The following is a 19,873-nucleotide window of genomic DNA, read 5'->3' as shown; positions in this document are numbered from 1 at the left end:
TGGCTCCCTTTAAGCCTTGATTTCCATCCTGGAAACCCTTCTGCCGATGTCGAGATGCCCACTACTCTGATCGTTTGTGCAACTGCACCACTGATCCGGATTTCTCGGTTAGAAACCCTCGGTAGCAACTCCCTCCTCCTTGATCTTGCCCTGTTAGGTATTGTTCTGACTACAGTACCCCACCAGCTCCACTCTACAACTTACCCACAGCCTCCTAAACCCCAGCAAACTGAAGGTGAGAGCTCCTAGGATCTGCGCAATCTCGGCACTAGCAAATCAGCCTACATCATGCATGATGGCTCTAATTTCAGATGCTAGGACTAGGGAATCATCATTTTTTAACTCAAGGTTGAAAAGTTTGACCATCAATTGGACAAGCTCTAATTCAAAGTGTGAGTCATACAAATCTTTCAACTTCTTTAATGCACCATAAGAATTTGTAATGGAAACTAAAAGACAACTCCTTCACTTACAAAAACAGCGACTGGGGCATAGGCTTTGTTGTCCTTATTCTCCCAAATGGCTTGCTTGTTATCTCATGTGGGGTTGGTGGGTGCATTGTCCTCCTCTACTTCACAAATTCCTTTTTGTAAGTCATTAAAAATGAGAGTGTGCGTCACGTTGAAATTTTGATGTTTTATGCTACAACAATTACTCATTACAAAACTACTTCTTTTGCTACAATATCAGTTAAGCAATTGTAGATAGAACATAAACCAAATGAACAATAGAAGACAACCGACAACAAAATGAGACATGGAGAATTTAGGTCCAATGACCAAGGCAAAACCCAATGTTGCACGAAGCGGGGACGTAGAAGCTTCATTTCCCAAAAATCTAGGAAGCAAAGCGTCTACTATATATACAATTTTTTTATTTTTTTGCATTTATATAAAAAAACATCCAAAATACCAAATTAGTTGTAGAAGACATGAAAACATGCATATTTTTACATAAATCAAGATAGATATGGCTTCCATTGTACATCAATGATTAATTATTCCAACATCAACCATCTAGAATCTAGATTCCTCTTCTCTTGTCTAGCCTTTGCCTTCAATTCTCTAGGGATATTAGTTAAAATTACCCAATATTGATCAAACGGCCTAATCCAAGCCTTATATTATGGTAGAGAAAGCTTAACATGCTTGATCAATGATTTTGACTTGAGTGAAGGGTACATTTTTGCTAACTCCATGACAAAGAAGTTCAACAATCAACAACACCAACACTGGGCTACATATAGGGTTCGGTGCTCTTGATTAAATGCCAATCACATGCCCTCATACATGATTTAATCCAATTAAACACCACAATCCCATTGACCCTGAAAATTGTTAATTCTGTTGAATTTTGAATGGGATATGAAATTCTATTTTCTCCATATGAAGTCTGATGAGGTTGGAACTACTCTCAAACATCCTGAGTCATTTCATCATAATGTTAAAAAGTTAAGTAAAAGGATGAAAATGAAAAATAAAAGAGAATGTCACTTTTACTTTAACAATTTACATTACCATTAGGGAGTGTTGAAAAAAAGTGTAACTAGGTTTAGTATTTGTAAATGTATTTTTGATCTTTGTACTTGTCAAGAAAAAGAAATATTATTTTTGTAAATTATTCGAATGAGTTTCTTGCTCATTCATAGGTCTAGGAAAGCCAAAGAATCAAAGTCATGTTAAAGAGCTCTTCTTGAGCATGAATGTGGGTCAACCTAGTGTCAAGTAGCCCTCCAAGACAAGCACCATCCTCCAAAGAAGAAGGCTGCAAGAAAAACAATGAAGAGAACATCATGTCGGCCTCAAAATATGTATATTAATGTAATGTTGGCTCATATAAAAGACACAACGATTCACCTGGACAAGTCGGCTCAAAATGGAGACATAACACCTATATATACCCAGCTGGGGTATCCACAAAAGATAAGAAGAATCTCGGACCTGTCTGAGATTTCAGAAATCTACTACAGGATCTCAGATGGCATATTGAGTACAGAACTTCGGACTAGCATCATAACTTCGAATGAGGAGCAGTAACCTCAGATCTATCTAAAACTTTGGGGAATTACAGTCACACAGAACTCGGATTCTCGGAGGAAATTACAGTGGTCAAAGAGCAGTGGTTTAGTACTTCGATAAGTACAATAGTCCTATGGGTAAAGCCTCTTAATGATCACAGTTTCGGCATAGTGAACAGTCACATGAAGATCTTGGTGTAGTAAGGAAATACAGTAAAGGTTTCAGTATATATATATATATATATCAAAGAACACTCTGTCTTGACATATCTCCAGAATTCATCTATGGTCTCAGTAAAGCACACACTATCTTGACATACTTCAAGATACAGTCACAAGCATAGCTATGATCTCAATCTTAAAAGAGACATAGCCACAAGATGAAGATCTAAGTCAAAGGAAGCAGCAATGGTGCAGACCTCGATGAAGGTGTAGCAATGGTGTTACAGTAACAATAAAGACTTCAGTGGTGCAGCAGTGATGGTCTCAATGGAGCAGCAATAATGATGATCTCAGCAGTGACAAGGAAGAAGAGTGGTGTCTTGGTCTTGGAGTGGCATAGAAGGTCAAATGTCATGGTCTTGGTGTTCGTCAATTGGAATTACGTGCAGGTTTTCCTCTCCATGAGGGAGAGGTTTTGGCCCTGGCAGAATGCCAACTTCTTGAGTTCTTGTCTCTTTGTTTTTGGTAGCAGTTTGATGAAGTAAATACACATACTAATAATAAGAAGAAGATCAAGCTAAGATAAATTGTAAAAGCACTTCACAAATTTTTATCAAGTCTAGAAGAATCTTACTAATGCTAACTGCCCTAGATTCTTCAACATGGTATCATAGGTAAGGTGCTAAAGTCAAAGAAAGGGCAGCTAAAAGAGATATTCAAGGATCAGTCTACAACAGCAGTATACAATGTCACAGTTTTGAATTACGTATACAATGTCACAGTTTTGAATTACAGTCTCTCTCAACTTGATGACCTATACTCGGATTCTTCCCACATTCTCAGCCTCAGAAAACTCAGACAAAAGATGCAAATGATCACAGGAAGAAGACTCGATTAGGAGAGCTCATACAGCAGTTCCAGTTCGTATATACACAGCCAGACGACATTTATTTTACAAGTCCCATTCTACCCACAGTCTCGGTGCCACTATATGAAGATGTCAACCTCAGATTGAATCCTTTCTATAAAAGGAACAATCTTGACATCTCGGATTCCCAGAGCTTGATGATATATATTCAAGGACATATATACAGAAGTTTGTATAAACAGTACTCAATATAAAATAAAGAAGTCCTATGATACAGCAATTCTAACTAATGGGTCTCTATACATCATGGCAAGCGACCTCAATACTCTATAATTCTACACAATGTTGCATACTACAAGGTTCCATGGTCTACTTATGTGATATCAATGCAGTGCCATCCCAAGTACATCAACAGTTTGTCAGATGTATAAGTCGAAGTAACTCGAAGGCAAAGAAGGCAATCTTCCTATCAGTACACCAAGGATCTCATCCGGAGGAAGCATCAATGTGTTTGCTTCAACCACTTCCAACATGATCAAGGTGAAGATTTCATCTTCACATGACAAGTAAGTATCTTTCCATTCTATAATTAAGTTTGATTTCATGATTGCAAGGACATCTATAGGTTGGATGGGTCATCAAGATTCCTTGCATGAAGGAGGATAGTTATAGTCCTCTAAGAAGCAGAAGTCATTAAACATATCAATAAGTCTCCTCTGAATATATGGAAAGGGATGCTTATGAAAGATCCCCTCACATAGCAATATTGGAGACATCAAAGTGATATAGATGATAAACTCATTCTCTGAAGGTGCAATAAAGAAGGTCACATGAAATCTAATCTTCATGAAAGTAAAGGTATCAAAGGATGTAGGATATCTTCATAAGATCCCATCTACAAGATCTAGGAAGGAAGATAATCATCATCGTTCTAACTGATAAGCAAGGTAACAATTGTCCATGAACAAGAAGGTTACCTCATTCAACAATTTGTGCTCTCTATGCTAGTTAGAGAAAGGCAAGTTGATGGCAAAAATATTGAAGGTTAAAAGAACTCAAACATGTGTAGAAAGGAAAGACAAGTTTGGTCCTCAAGCAGACCAAATAAGTATAGCTAAGATTCAATGTTATGGAAAGTTGATAGAAAGAAGCTCATATTACTGGAAAGATGGAGGAAGCTGAAGAAAGGGACCAAGGAAAAAGGGAGTAACAAATCTCTACTATGAGTAAGATGTTATCCCTTACAAAAGGGTCCTATTATAAGCTGCTAAATCTTGTGTTATAGATATGACCAAGATAATAAGATGCATTATGGCATCATGGAAGCATTAGAAACAAGAGCTCGTGGCATCACCATGTGAATCATGAAGGGCAAAACCCATTGCAAACAAACATGAAGAATATAGCACTTGGGAACCTCAGTGGACATTGAAGAAAAGGAAGGAGTCATCTGGGACAAGGCTCATCATACATCAAGTCAAGAAGGAAACATCTGCTAGTTGGGGATATACAAGATCCTCAAAATTCTCTGATGGAATCCTCATCGAAGGATTCACTAATCTAGAGAGGAAGCAAGTGTTTCAACAAGAATTCCAACTTATGGAATCATGAGATAATGATGTGATGACATGAAGTAGATCAAGGGATTGAAGATCTCTTCAATCAAGTTGTTGGAAGAAGCCTTGATGACATGAAGGTAAAATAAGGTATGTATGCTTGTGTTTAACATTATAATGACATGTCATATGGTTGCAGGTAACATGGATCATTACTTCTATCTCGAGAAGCATGATCAAGAGAAAAAGGATCTCCTTCTCTTAGAGGACGCAGGAAGGCATAAGTCACACCAGATGAAATCAACATAATATGTCCTCATATGAAGTATGAGGTGACTGACAACAATGAAGAAACTTTGATTGAAAGTTGTTGGGAATGGAATGTGTGAGGAAGGAAGAGACCGTGAGATATCCAATCATGATGAAGGCAATCAACATCCATAAGATCGAGAAGATTTGAATAAGAAATCTCCCGGAAAGATATGAAGGCTCTGATGAAAGTCTGAAAAAGATGAAGACCCTTGACAATGGATATCTTTGGGAGATATGTCAATATGTGTGCAGGATGCTGATACCTACAAAAAGATGTCATGATGAAGAGCCATCTCGTAAGGTATGATTTAATTTAATATGATGTCTTGATTTCTTGAATAATATCTAGATGACTTCATGCAGGGCTACTAGAACAAGACTTGTAAGTACAAGTACAACCAACATTCATGCGGTGGATGCAAACTCCTGAAAGAAGCATAGAGAGAAAGTAGCCATATGAATAAGGTTCCATATATGTACCAGGAAGGCCACTTTCCATGAAGAAAGGAATGACATCACAGAATATGAAGGAAAGTGATCAATGGTTGTTGCTCTACAAGGAAGAAAGCTCAACTAAATTTCATGACATCAAGGAGAGAAGTTGATCAAGCAGTTGAAGGACCCACAAAGAAGAAGTTGTTGATGAAGTTGTTGATGTATAGAAGAATCCCTAGCCAAGAGGAAGCTCTGACAGGTCCCTGATCAAGAGGGAGCTTGAATTAGGTCACCCCTGATTTCAAAGGAGTGACAATTGAGTTTTTCTATTTCATGTGTCATGCACTAGGCCAAGACTAACAGCCGTATGTCTAGGTGAAAGCCATGAATGGAAATGTAGTCACATAATAGACACAACATTCTTGTCTTCAACTGGGAAAAAAGAATGGAGGGTTGGGTAATCATCTGGCATCTAATACTCTTTGAGGATGTGTAGGGCATCCAAGATAAGAGTAGGCAAGAGGACTAATATTCTTTGAGGGCTAGGAACCCAAGATAAGAATAGTCCTAGAAGGTCATACTCAATGAACACCCAAGTCGGTGTGTACCTTGAGAGACAATGATGAAGGTGTCTATAAATCATTGGTCTCGCCAGCATTGCAGCTCATGGTCTCATAGAGAGATGGAGTTGTTAGTCAATGCCTTGCACTGTGACAATGCTAGTTGATATGATGCTACACAGATGGGATTACCAATCTGAGTATTCTTTTGAGAAATTCTTCAGATTGAGAATGACCAAGTACCATTGTAAATACCTCCCTACTTAAGAGGGAGTGTTGAAGAAAAGTGTAACTAGGTTCGGTATTTATAAATGTAATTTTGATCTTTGTACTTGTCAAGAAAAATAGATATTATTTTTGTAAATTATTCAAATGAATTTCTTGCTCATTCATAGGTCTAGGAAAGTCAAAGAATCAAAGTCATGTTAAAGAGCTCTTCTTGAGCATGAATATGGGTCAACCTAGTCTCAAGTAGCCCTCCAAGACAAGCACCATCCTCCAAAGAAGAACATCACATCGGCCTCAAAATACGTATATTAATGTAATGTCGGATCATATAAAAGTCACAACGACTCACCTGGACAAGTCGGCTCAAAATGGAGACATAACACCTATATATACCTAGTTGCGGTATCTGCAAAAGATAAGAAGAATCTCACACATGTCTGAGATTTCGGAAGTCTACTACAGGATCTCGGATGGCATATTGAGTACAGAACTCCGGACTAGCATCATAACTTCAAATGAGGAGCAGTAACCTCGGATCTATCTGAAACTTGGGGAATTATAGTCACACAGAACTTGGATTCTCGGAGGAAATTAGTGGTCAAAGAGCAGTGGTTCAGTACTTCGATAAGTACAATAGTCCTATGGGTAAAGCCTCTTAATGATCATAGTTTCAGCATAGTGAACAGTCACATGAATATCTCAGTGTAGTAAGGAAATACAGTGAAGGTTTCAGTATATATATCTATGAACGAACACCCTGTCTTGACATATCTCCAGAATTCATCTATGGCCTCAGTAAAGCACACACTATCTTGACATACTTCAAGATACAGTCACAAGCATAGCTATGATCTCAATCTTAAAAGAGACATAGCCACAAGATGAAGATCTAAATCAAAGGAAGCAGCACTTTTTGAAACAGGGTACGTGGGTTCGTTGAGGGTATATTATAATTTATATATATTATATATTTTATAAATTATAATTTATATGAATTTTGAAATCTTCCAACTTACAACAAGTAAATTAAAGCATTTTAAGACTTAAACAATAACATTCACTTTGAAATTTCAAATTTGACATGAACATTCACTACAATGATTTGGCTGAATTAACCTGGCAATCTTTAAAAATTAAAACCCAACTTCAATTGTAAAAATGTCATTATAGTGAACTGATTAATTAAGGAATCAACATGCATTAAAGTTTTAAACTTATTTGTAAGTTACTCTTGGGCTGGAGAAGAATATCTTACATCTGATATATCATATGGATATATGATTTGGGTATCAAATATATGGGTATCTCCAACCAGTCGCGACCACCACAAACTGCTCAATGTTGCACCTTCATCCGAGCAAATGAAATTTGGGGGTCGTCGAGTTGGGTTATAGCCATAGGTTATAAACTTATAACTCGTAACCATTAAATTTTATTTTTGTTCTATTTAAAAAAAAAATCCTTGCCTCACACCGCTCAAGGACCCCTCATGCACTCATTTTCGAGGTTCACACACCCATTTTATGGGTTTGACGAACCCATTTACACAAAAGAACCCAGCCTAAAGTTACTATGTATCGGTTTCTTATGGGAAGTATCGAGTTCATTTGGGTTCATCTGGGAAGTCCCTACTCCAGCACCCTTGTTGTGGGGACGAGAATCTGGGATGGGTTCGCAAACCCGTGCTTCACAATATCTGAGCTTGACAAAGGTCACCATAACAATAAACCCCTGTAGACTAGATTGAAACACAATTGACAAAAGCATGTGACTCGCTAGTCAAAATCACACATCAAAACTCAAACACTTATATCAGGAGGAATCACATGCTTACCTTGAATGAAACACACAACAATTCTTTTATACAAGTCAATTTTACAAACCATTGGACCTGCATTGGGTCATTGGAATTTGGGAGCCAAATACACTCAAAGAGATCTCAGTATCCTTTTATTACCATACATCATGCTCATTGCAAACAATTTGAATATTGATCAACTCTTCAATCATCCTAGACTTCAGTTTGTTAATATTCTTAATTCAAGTTGTCGAATAGAATAATACAAAAGAAAGGATAAAAGATGGACCAAACGAAGCACACTATCCATAAATCCACTAGCGGGAAGGTATCAACGAACCACTTTGCAGCACTGCCAAGAAATGTGTACTTGCAACATGTAGAGTGAAGAAGTCCCAGAGATTCATGTACGAGTACTATTGCACTCTGTGAGATTCAAAAATACCAAAATAGCATTGAACTTTTTATAAGGAAGCTACTGTTCCAACGTCTCATTAGAGAGATTGAACAGGAGTTTAAGACAAATTTGAGATTTCATGCTTTTGTCATGTTGGTCCTACAAAGAAGCATCAGAGGAATATATTACTGGCCTTTTCAAGGACACAAACCTCTGTGCCATTCATGCCAAGAGGGTCACTATCATGCCCAAGAGCATTCAGCATGCTCATCATGCATAGGGATTCATGAGTTGCGCAAGGCACAAAAAGAGCTAGCACAAGCTATGAGCGCAAGTACAGATAGAGAGCAGGGTTTTCGATACCAAGAAACTAAGGTAACGAGCATGCAAGAATTATAAATTTGGACAGGAAAGAGAGCGTACACAGACAAGACAAAGGAAGGTGGAAGTGATAGTGCTAGAAGTTGATAACTAGGACATGCATGCTAAGACATGCATGCTAACAAAATGAGTGTGGTGTTTCTGGTGTTATTGAGAGCACAGGTAAGTCTATGACCTAACAAACACGGATGGAAAGGAACTGGTAGAGAAATGAGTTACAAAGAGTGGGCAAAATACCAAAACTTGACTCTGATACCATGTCAAGCCAAGATGAGTAACTCCCAAACTTGATTTTTCCATTAACATTCAATCAACAATATATAGTGGCGTGACCCTTTGTTTTATATTCCAAGGGTCTCTTCAGCTTCCCTTCCCCTAACTTATTTATTTACATTTATATTTCCAAGACAAAAATTTTGAAGGCTTATGTCCAACCAAAATGACCCTATCATGAGTATGCATGTGGAGCACTCCATATATATAGTTGATCCACCTCATAATGAAGTGATGCATGTATCAAAAACCATCAAATGTACCTGGACACTCACACAAGAGGGTTCAATCCTCATCAAACCATGCTTAAATAAACCCTTAAATGCCTAGTATCATGTGAAAATTGGTTTACAAACCAAGCACTCTCCAAAGGTGTAATCCATATACGAGATACACCCAAAAGTGTAAAAGGACATATACCCTATGCCAATGTACCACCATATCACACCACAACATCCATGAACCACAACCAAGTGGTGATTAAGATACCATTATCAAAGAGTGAAATAATGTAGAACAACCACCATACACAATCACTAGGATGATCCAAGAGAAATATGATGCCATGTCACTATCTCACATCACCATTATCCAACCCCTAGAGGGGCTAGAGCCATCATTTATGAACAAAGGTGTAACATGCTCAAGATGAACAAGTAAACCAAAGCAACACTATGATGAGGTAGCATGCTCCATAATCATGGAAGTATATACGAAGAGGATGATCCATTAATTAAAAGGCATGCAACAAGGAAAAAAACAATAAATGGACCATGACCATGACAAACAACCAAGGAGAAAATGAGTCTCCTCCACCAAAGCACGATTGAATGAAAGTACTATCTCCAAGTTAAGCCCAAAAATCCATGAAAATAAATTTTTCAAACCATCCATATGTGTGATGAAGATTACATGCATTAACCCCAGTATGCAATATGAGCTGTAACATATTGTATCTCTAAATATGCATAAATGCTATTGAATAGAAGAATCATTGCATTGATTACTTTAGGTTCGCCTTTATCCTTAAAAATGTCCCCGATTTCCCTTGTAAGATAAAAAAACACTCAAGTCTTAGTAGTTCTTCTAGAGTATTGAATCTCAAGCATGAACCTTGTTATTTAAGCATGTCGCAATCAAATTCCTACAAAGAATTAGATTTCTCATCTGGTACATTAATATTGTTTATAGACTATAGTTATTTAAAATATAACTTCTCTACATCTTGTAACAAGTCCTCCTAATCTTTTGTAGTTAGATTTTCTGCAAATCTTCTCATCTCCACCCATTAATAATATAATGTTATACAATAGTATTTATGTTTAAAGAGAAGATATACACAACTCTTTCATATAAAAATATATTGGTGAAAAAATATTTAGCAAAGCAGGCTAATAATTATCAAGATCCCCCAACTAGAAAACACACTGGTTGAAGAACAAAACATTAAATTTCATAAGCACCTCAACCTGAATAAATGTAATAAGATTTTCCCAATCATTATCACAAAATGGTATCAAGTGGATATGTTATTGATATTCATACCTTTTGAACAACACCCACAGCTGCTTGTAATGGAGTTAGGTAATCATATGGAAGCTGAACCAATAAATTAAACAAACACACAAATTATGTGACGAAAGTTCAAAACATCCACTAAATCTTTAAGATTAATTAGAACCAAACAACATTCTATGAACTCTAGGTATTTCCAAGATCTTTTGTGCTTTTGTGCATTAGAGTATCTTCTAGAAAGAAATTTGAAAACAAAACCACAAATAGTGCAAGAGTCACCAATCTCACCTTCCCTGTTAGGAGTTCCCATAGAACAATTCCAAAACTAAAAACATCAGCTTTTTGATCATATGGTTTGTGCTCTATTACCTTTCGAAAACAGAGAAATGTTAAGTTCAAATTAGTTAATTCAAAGAAACTGTATTTCACTTTTTGATCAAACTGGTCTATTTGTCGTACAAAATAACTTAAAACATAACTTTAGCAAACTACCAATACAAGGAATAAAAATTATAACAGGAAATTATTAAACAGCCAAAACAAAACCAAAATTCAAAGGAATATGAAAACATTAAATATAAAATATGCATTCTATAAATCTGCAAAACGAATTATAGAAGGCTGTTTTGCAATGAGAATTGTTTGCTCATGTTACTTTAAGTTAAATACTTATAGGCCATACAAAACAAATATTAATGGTTATTAAGGTGGAGAAGTTCAAGGAAACTGAGAAAAGACATAATATTGTTATTTTTTAATTTTCTTGAATCTTACTATCAACTAGACCAACTTTTATGTATATGTAAGAATTAAACAAATGGACAAGAAGCAAGAAAGTGGGAAGTTGAGGGGTTAAAGAACAAATGGAACTTATTCAAGGTAAATTGTAATGTTTCCTTCGTCTACATTAAGCCATTCCCTTGTTTGCACATTCTCTTCTTTCAATTAAGGCGTCCTCTCTCCAATGATAAGGTCTTGCATGGTTATACACTTATATTGAGCTTCTGGTTTATTCTCGTGGGGGAAATTGCCCCCACTTAGTACCTAAACTTTCTTAAAAATTAAGACTTGTCCTTGACAAGAGAAAATGTAATTGGAAATATGATATCCACATTTGCAATATTAAGAATACTGAAATTAACAATGCAAGTGTTAAATGTGCTTTCATGTTTCCATAGAGTCCCAACAAAGTCTAACAAGGGATGCAAACCTAGAAAGAGACGATGTTGGCACAATCTCAGTCAAGTTGTGTGTAGAAATCAACACCTACCATATAGATCCCAAGCCACGAAATATGTAAAATTACTTAAGCACATAGCATAATTCTAGAAGGATAGTAAAATTTTCATGAAATATCAAAGATGATCTGTCATAATATCTACACCTCTTGCACGTTTTATCGTTTGCTTTAGATCACTTATATTTGATTTTAAAATCAATCAAAATGTATAATTAATTTAGGGATTATTATCTAAGGTGGTTCAAGTCAAAATATTTCTAAAATATATATTATAAGATAGGTGAATTAAAGATGGTGAATGTGCTTTTACAGGTTAGAATTGTTATGTATGAAACTGCATGATGAAGACACTCCTAACCTCAAGTGTTTTCCATGAAGTAGGCAACTTTTAGCTAGGCCCATTCTGAGCATCGGTATGATTATGTGCTAAATTGCTAATGCCCTTGAATGAATATACAGGTGATCTTGAAATGTGTGTATGTGTGTGTGTGTGTGTGTTATTTTCAAACTAGTACAAGCAAAGGCAAAATGCCTAATTATTATGGTTTTAATACATAGGGACTATTTGCCACCAATGTGATAACCACTAATGAAATTATTGAGTTGACATCATTTGGACTAAGGGATGAATCATGTATTCCTTGCCATTACATAATCACAAGAATTGCTAATAAGCTCTTAATTGGATTTCCAATGAAGCTTGTAAATATAAATAGGCAAGTTGTTTTGAGCCTTTGAAGCGCATTAAGCTCTCCCTTTTATGTTGTATGCTCATTGATTGTTTGTTCTTCAATTAAGCATGGGACCCTTTGAGATCTTTCAAACCTAGCAAAGAGCACAATATTATGCCATGTGTACCTTCCTCAAAACAAACCATTCTAGTCCTTTGTAGGACCTCAAGCATTCATTATGACATTATCAATATTACCAATTGAACTCTTGATTATGCTAGGAGGTGATGACCATAATCATGATAATGGTAAAATATGCATTAATATTGCAAGGATTTGGAAATTATATTCATGACTAGCTAAAGGGTAATCTTGGCACCTACAAAAGGTTCATACCTTCCCAATTGGTGTACTTACATGTGGATTTGTGACTATTGTTGAGGAGGAATAGGGAAGATTCTTGTAGATGGAGTCATGGACTAATACATAAACCTTATTATAATGAAATTTAATTTAAATACTATAATACCCACTAGTGTTCAAGACTGGACATGGGATTGTAGAAACTACAAAGAAAGATACAACCATTGGGAGTGTGAAGATAAACAAGAAGCAATAATAAAGCAACAGCAACAGAAAAAACGTAACAAAGAAGTGGGTAAGGAACTCAAGGACTTGAGGAAGAAGATTTTACTCGAGAGAACTCTAACATGTTGCCATTCCTAACATCCAAGTGCGAAAAAAATGGTATTGGTAGTCAAGATTTATGTGGTATTCAAGACTTTGAGCTTACATGATCTAACTAGCCTTGTAGTTAAACCTGTAGTCTCATTTTGTTGGTATTGTTTGTACCCTAGAAGTAGAGGTAATTAGTTTAGAGTCAATAGCAAAAGGAGGTTAGTTGTTATAATATGGAAAGTTCTTCGAACAACCATTCAAGTATTGTTTGAACAAATAATAGCATCAACCCCTAGTCTTGTAGAGATAGGACATTTGAAGATGACGTGGTATTCAATGTTCAAAAGTAGGTTCCTAGAGGTAGAGTTTTAAAATGTGAATCTCTTTGATAAGACTTAGTCTAGTAAACATGTGTGACCATGTGTAATTTAATTTTACTTTTAAAATGTACTTTCTCTAGTATTTTACTTTTGAAGTACAAACAATAGTGTAACTCCCTAGTCTCGTAGTAGATAGGACACTTGAAGATGGAGGGACATTCATAGTTCAAATAGGTTCTTGTTACCCACCCAACTGGGTAACCCCTAGGAGAAAATTCTTCTCCCCTTCCTTTGTCCAAAAATAGATTTGCTTCAAAGCTTTCCACTTATGCTCCAACCAATTCTCTCTCCCATCTATCATACTGCTTAAATGAAGGTGGGCCAGCCACCAAAAGGTACACTAACCATTTTTGTAATCATGTGCTTCCATTTAATGTTAAGGGCATTATATGGATCACAGGTTGAATTAGATGATTGACCACTTTTGATTGTATCCTTGTTTCCACGCTTCACATGGGTGGTTATCCTTTTCCCCTAGTCTAGTGTGACCTTCCCTAAAGCCTTTTCTTTCAATTGTTTAGGAGGGCTGAGAATAGGAGGCACTAATTGATGTAGCAAGCTCAAGGTAATCCATACTTGTCACTTTCCATTTGTCCTTGTATCCACTTCCATTCTTTGGGTTGATTTCCATTTGTTACTAGTACTAGCATGCTCAAGGTAATCCATACTTGTCACTTTCCATCTATCCTTGTATCCACTTCCTTTCTTTCGGTTGATTGCCATTTGTTACTAGTACTAACACCCTTTATCTACATTTCTGAGTCAAAGCCCAAAACTTTTCCCTAAGACATTGATACAGTTGAAAGAAAGATAAATTATATATGGCCACAAATAAAAGAAAATGAAAAATGTAAAAGATGGTTGTGACTAAAAATAAGCACGTGGCCCAGGGGTGCAGCGTGTTGGCCAGCGAAAGTACTGCTAAGGCATTCATGCTATTGTGCAGGTCACAGACTCAAATCTCGACATACCTGTGCGCCATGCTTGGGGGCGGTGCGGTTGCACCTGGAGGTTATAGTGGCAGCCATCGAGGATCGGCCATGTGTCACGCCAGTACAAGAGCCGACGCATTACCGATTTTGCCAGTCAAAAAAAAATAATAAGCATGTGGGCAAAATCCTAGCTTGAGTTCTACCCCCCTCATTAGCCATCACCCACTTCCTAAGCATATCATGCTCTCTTTAAAATCAAATGAATTTATAATGTCCCAACCTCCATGAGCAATAAACATCCACATAGGGGCATTGAAAATGTATAAGGCAAGTTGACTACCTAAGTTATTCATGAAAGAAAAGGAAAAACATTGAATAAAAAGCCATACCAAACAAGTGGAAAAAGCAAGTCGAGGAAAGGGGTAACTCAGGCCTCCACAATTGATCCCTCTTATTATCATTACACTCGAGATCTTAGACCTCTTTCAACTGGCACCAAAGCATTGGCATCTTCCTTAGAGTCTTTCCCATTCCATGCACACATTTATCACAAGCACTTATGGAGTGATGGGCATATCTACAAACTGTCCTTTTCCTTGGGGTTGGAAGCACTTAATAGGGCTAATTGTATAATCAACCCCTAACACAAGTGTGCTATCTTGCTTATAAATCATCTGCTAGGAAGATATTTGAAGGAAAATTCTTGTGTGAAGTATTTTTGTGCCCCTAGAATTGAATATGGTCCATTGTGATACTTTAATGGTTTAATTAACTAATGATGTTGATCTCACTTAATCTTAAGGGTATGTTTCAGGTGGTTTCTCACAAATGCATTAGATATCCTTTAAGGGATGGATTGGCCCTTGCACCATAATGAGTAGGACATCTACCCTAGCATGAGAGCACTTCTGACGTTGCATCCTCAGCATTGCCCCTCCAGAGGTGAGCATTGGCCCTTAAGGAGCCTCCACATGGATGCATGGCCCCTTCCACACCACCAGATGCTAAAACGTTGAGCCAAGAAGTTGGGACATTGGCAAGATTGATGATGTCCCTCAGAGAACCTAGGATGCCCCCAAACTGGCCTTGTACCTTATTGATGTGCTTTACCTCGCTCCAAAGCCCAAATGAGGATGGCGATCACTTGAGACACTTTGGGAGGCTTAGCATGCCTCTTTTGATGCTAATGACATGCCTTAGGCTTGTGACACCACCTTTGTAAACCCTAGGAAGGTGATGCAGGGCTTCTTGATAATGACATCTTGGATGAGGAGATGTGGCATGGAGATGCACCTCTTCACTTTGATGAGGTGTCTTGGAGTGAGGAGCACACTCCGACCCATTTGCCACTTTACTTGATGGAGATGCTCATTAAATGAGTGTGACATCTTGTTGGGGAGCTAATTCTCCCACACATGTGGGGAAAATATGTCATTTTATCATGTTTTACCATTATTTAAAGCTATTGACAAGTCGACTTGTGACCTATTAACCTTGTTGGATGCTTGAAGCAAACTTTTATGGTTTTTGATTGTCAATTAAGAGAAACTTGACTTGGTTATCATCATATAAATAAAGAGGAGTCTAATTTTCTTGCATACTGACACATACACTCCTTTTATCTCTCTTAAAAGAGTGCACACTAGTAATCCTTCTTTTCTACTAGATGCAATTGCCATGTAGGGTGCAAATTGACTTAGGGAGGATATGTTTTGTATGGAGAAGACTTTCCATGGATTGATGAAGTGATACTTGCTTGAATGGTGTAAGTTTAATGCAATTTTCTTCCATTTTGCAAGAATTGCTGAAATTAGGGCTTTTCATATGCCATATTAAAAAGTGCAATATCTTTTATGCACTCTTGTTTCTTATCTATTTATGTAAAATTTGTCATCAAGTATCCATCAAAGGGGCTAGATTTGTACCCTTTGACCTAAATCTCCTAAGAAATAAAGTCGCTAGGGTTTTGGAAGTGAAACAAACTTTCCTTCCACCCTCCCTATCCAAGGTCCTCTTGCATAGACCTTGTCCTATTGACTCCATTGCCAAAATGGTTAAGGCAAAAGTTTAAGTGTGTTAATCAACCTTAATTTTTCAACTTTCTTTGCTTCACAGTAAACTAGGGTCAGGGATTGGTTAAATCTACACTTGATAGCTAAATTGTACTTGCATGTTATGGTCCTTTAAGTAAGCATTGCATCTATTATTGTATGAAAAGCAAAATCTATCATTTATTGCATGTTTTACCCCCAATTTTAGGGTTGACGTCTAGGTCTTGTTTGTTGTTATATGCATTTTCAACCACCAAAAGCACAATGTTGGCCTATCCTTTCTTTACCCTTATCAATAGCCTTAAGTGCATTATTGAGCATACCATAAAAAAATTATTTACATTGTTGCTATGATATTTTCATGTTGTAAACTTGCACACTCTTGAAACCCTAACTTATAACAACATTTTATGTGTTGATGCTGGCTAATGGAGAAGTTTACTTGAACATCTATAGGCCTTATCTCGGCCTCTGAGGCTTTTCCAGTATTTTCCTCTATCCCATCAACTCTCTTACATCTTGGCCTCTCTTTATCAAAGATCCTTATAGGGTGTTTTATTAGCAATTTCCTTAGAGAACCATTTGACTTAGATCCATAGGTAGTCTTACCTCTAAGTCTTTCTAGCGAAGCATCCCTTATGCGGATAATATCCAACCATAAAACAATAGAGGAAAAGCCACTAAGGTGACAAACGCCATGCATCTCATTGTTTCCCTAGGACCTCGAGTGCCTATTGAGGCGTTGCACTAGGATCCCAAATTTCAGGGAAACAGTTCCCAGAGACTATTTTTAAATTTGATTTTTTTTCTAATGAGATTAAATTTGATAAACATTTCAGAGCATGTGTGACTTAGTCTGATTTTAAAAATCACTTTATCTAGTTTTGTACTCTAGTACACTTTTTTTACTTTATAATTTATACTTTCAATGACTTAGTCCAAATTGATCATTCATCAACTTTATTACATTATAATGGAGACTTGGTCAACCTTGATAACTAACCCCCAAGTTTTATAAGCTATACACAATTAATATAGATAATTGTACAACATGTGTAAGTCCGACGAGCTTCTTCTCTTATATTAGTATATAGTTTTATCTTCTTATGCTTTACTTGTATGCAAGTATCTTTTCATTTTTAGTGTTGTGTTCATGTCAATTGGTACCAGAGACTTAGGCTAGGGCTTCTCGATGGCTCCCCATTTCAGTCTCCTTTGGGATGTTGTTTCTACCCAAAATTTTTCTTCTAGTTATTCAAATGATAAACGTAGCAACAACCTTCAATCTTCGTAATGCAATTCCCTTTTAAGTTGTGATAGCATGATTGTAAATCAAAATGTCTAACCTAGGTAAACTACAACTTGTTACCATTTTCAACAATTGTTTATTTTGAATTTTTTTCTATTTCTCCTTTTGTTAGGTATTCTCAAACAACCATCACTACATCAATAATTTGGGGCATAAATATCTATGACTTTATCTTACGTATCACTACTTCCAATTGAAAAAACTATTTGTTCAAGCTTTTTATACGTCCTACAATTTCTTGAAAAGCGTCTACTAATGCTAGAAACTCTCAAGACCCAATCCTTGCTAAAACATTGGTTGAACAAATACGAAGGAACAAAAATATAATCTTCTTGAGAACCCCTTTTACTCCACAATAACCATGGGATAAACAACAACAAGTGCATGAACATCAATATCTGTTGTTGGAAACACTTGTTACTCAACAACAACAATAGCCGCGGAAACAAGTATTTTAGGGTATAATTATGCAAGATATGATGGGTATGTTCCCACAACCCAACACCACTTAACATCAAACCCAAACATAGCCTCATCCTTAACCTTGTTAGAAAATCGGAAAGGAAGAAAGATTTTCTTATACTTGATAATTACTTGTGATATTTTTGTGTTCTTATTAACTTTCTTATGTTCTTTTTTTATCTTAGTTCATCAAGCAATTACCAAAATAATAACACAATGATCAACCACACCAAATGTAGGCAGACAGCCAGGGCAAAACCCCAATCTTGGGGAAAACCCAATCAACAACTCTTCCTTCAATGGTTTTCCTAAGATAATCCAAGACTCTTGACTTAGACATAGACTTCCTCCACACCAAGTCAACCCTTTCCTTTTTCAGTAGATGATCACTTTCTAGTATAATCTTCGACCTAGATGCAGAAGTAGCAGCAACAGCACTTCGATGTGGCAGTATCTTCGACCTAGCAACTGTTGAAGAAAGTGTAACTAGGATAGGTCTTCATAAATGTACTTTTGATATTTGTATTTATTCAAGAAAAGAAATATTATTTTTGTTATATTTATCAATGAGTTTCTTGCTCATTGAAGTAGGTCAAGCACATATTTAAGTGCTTCTAGGGAGTCAAAAAGTCAATGTTTATAAGAGTCAAAGGAAATATCTCCAAGCAAAGTCAAGTTCTCTCCATGCAACGACATCCTCCTAGCAGCAAAAATGATGAAGAAACACCAAGTCAACCTACAGTCAACAAGTCGACCTCAAGTCGGCCTAAAGGAGGGACAGTCCTCTATATATAGAGGTTGTCCACTCCCTCATAACAACCAAACTCGCCTTTGAAATCAAGGAGCAAGAGAAGTCAAGGAAAAGTGAAGAAGGACGAAGTTTAAGGGGTCTCCAAGTGCAGCGAAGAAGAAGGAAGAAAAGCGAAGTTTTGGAACTGTTTCTAGGGCAAAGTACAGTCACACGTGTGAGAAAAAAAGAGGGCAATCTGCAGTTATATCAGCAATAAAATCATAGTCATATATTCATCTTGGTTTGGGTTTAAAACTTAGGCCTATAAGGCCTCCCACTAGAGCAAAGAAGAGACTCTTATACGAAGGATAAAGGAACCAAATACACTACTAAACCTCCCACACATGTGAGAATTTAGTGATGTAGAACTGTCATATCAAGTCTGTACCTACACATTGAAGAAGGAGCTCAATTGGTCAAGAAGGAAGAAATCATCGTTAGTGAAGGGCTTCACTAGAGTCCAAGGATAAGTGTCTCTTCTAGGGCAAGTACAACAAGGACTACCAAAAATTGTAAGAAGAGAAAAGTGCTGGAAGAATGAGAACGAAGTGCTGGAAGGAGGACTAAGTGTCGAGGAACAAAGTGCAAAAAGGAGGAAGGACTTGACTTGTGCTTGGAGGATATTTTAGTCAAGGGTCTAGGGTTTGGCATTGATCAATAAGAAACTTCAATAAGAGAAATTTACGGAAGGGTTTTCCTCTCTAAGAAGGAAAGGTTTTGGCCCTGGCAGAGAGCCAATATCTTTTGTTCTTGTTTCTTATGTTTAGGTAGCAATTTGATGAAGTAAATACACACACTAATAATAAGAAGGAGATCAAGATAAGATAAATTGTAAAAGTGCTTCACAAATTGTTATCA

General features: G+C 36.8%; 1 protein-coding gene across 1 annotated transcript in view; it reads right to left on the bottom strand.

Annotated features, from left to right (window-relative positions):
• LOC149228537 (serine/threonine-protein kinase STY46-like) overlaps positions 1 to 19,873 on the bottom strand; it is a 452,429-nt gene that overhangs the window by 20,525 nt on the left and 412,031 nt on the right. Inside the window, exons 22-23 of the mRNA XM_089380800.1 lie at positions 10,791 to 10,871; positions 10,533 to 10,586 (exon numbers count right to left, since the gene is read on the bottom strand). Of these exons, the coding sequence (XP_089236926.1) occupies positions 10,533 to 10,586; positions 10,791 to 10,871 (135 nt within the window). The remainder of the gene's footprint in view (positions 1 to 10,532; positions 10,587 to 10,790; positions 10,872 to 19,873) is intronic.

Source organism: Pinus tabuliformis, chromosome J (genome assembly GCF_031772625.1).
Source record: "Pinus tabuliformis cultivar Carrire ecotype Pingquan chromosome J, CPIR1, whole genome shotgun sequence".
NCBI lineage: Eukaryota > Viridiplantae > Streptophyta > Pinopsida > Pinales > Pinaceae > Pinus > Pinus tabuliformis.
This window is presented reverse-complemented; position numbering and strand designations above follow the sequence as displayed.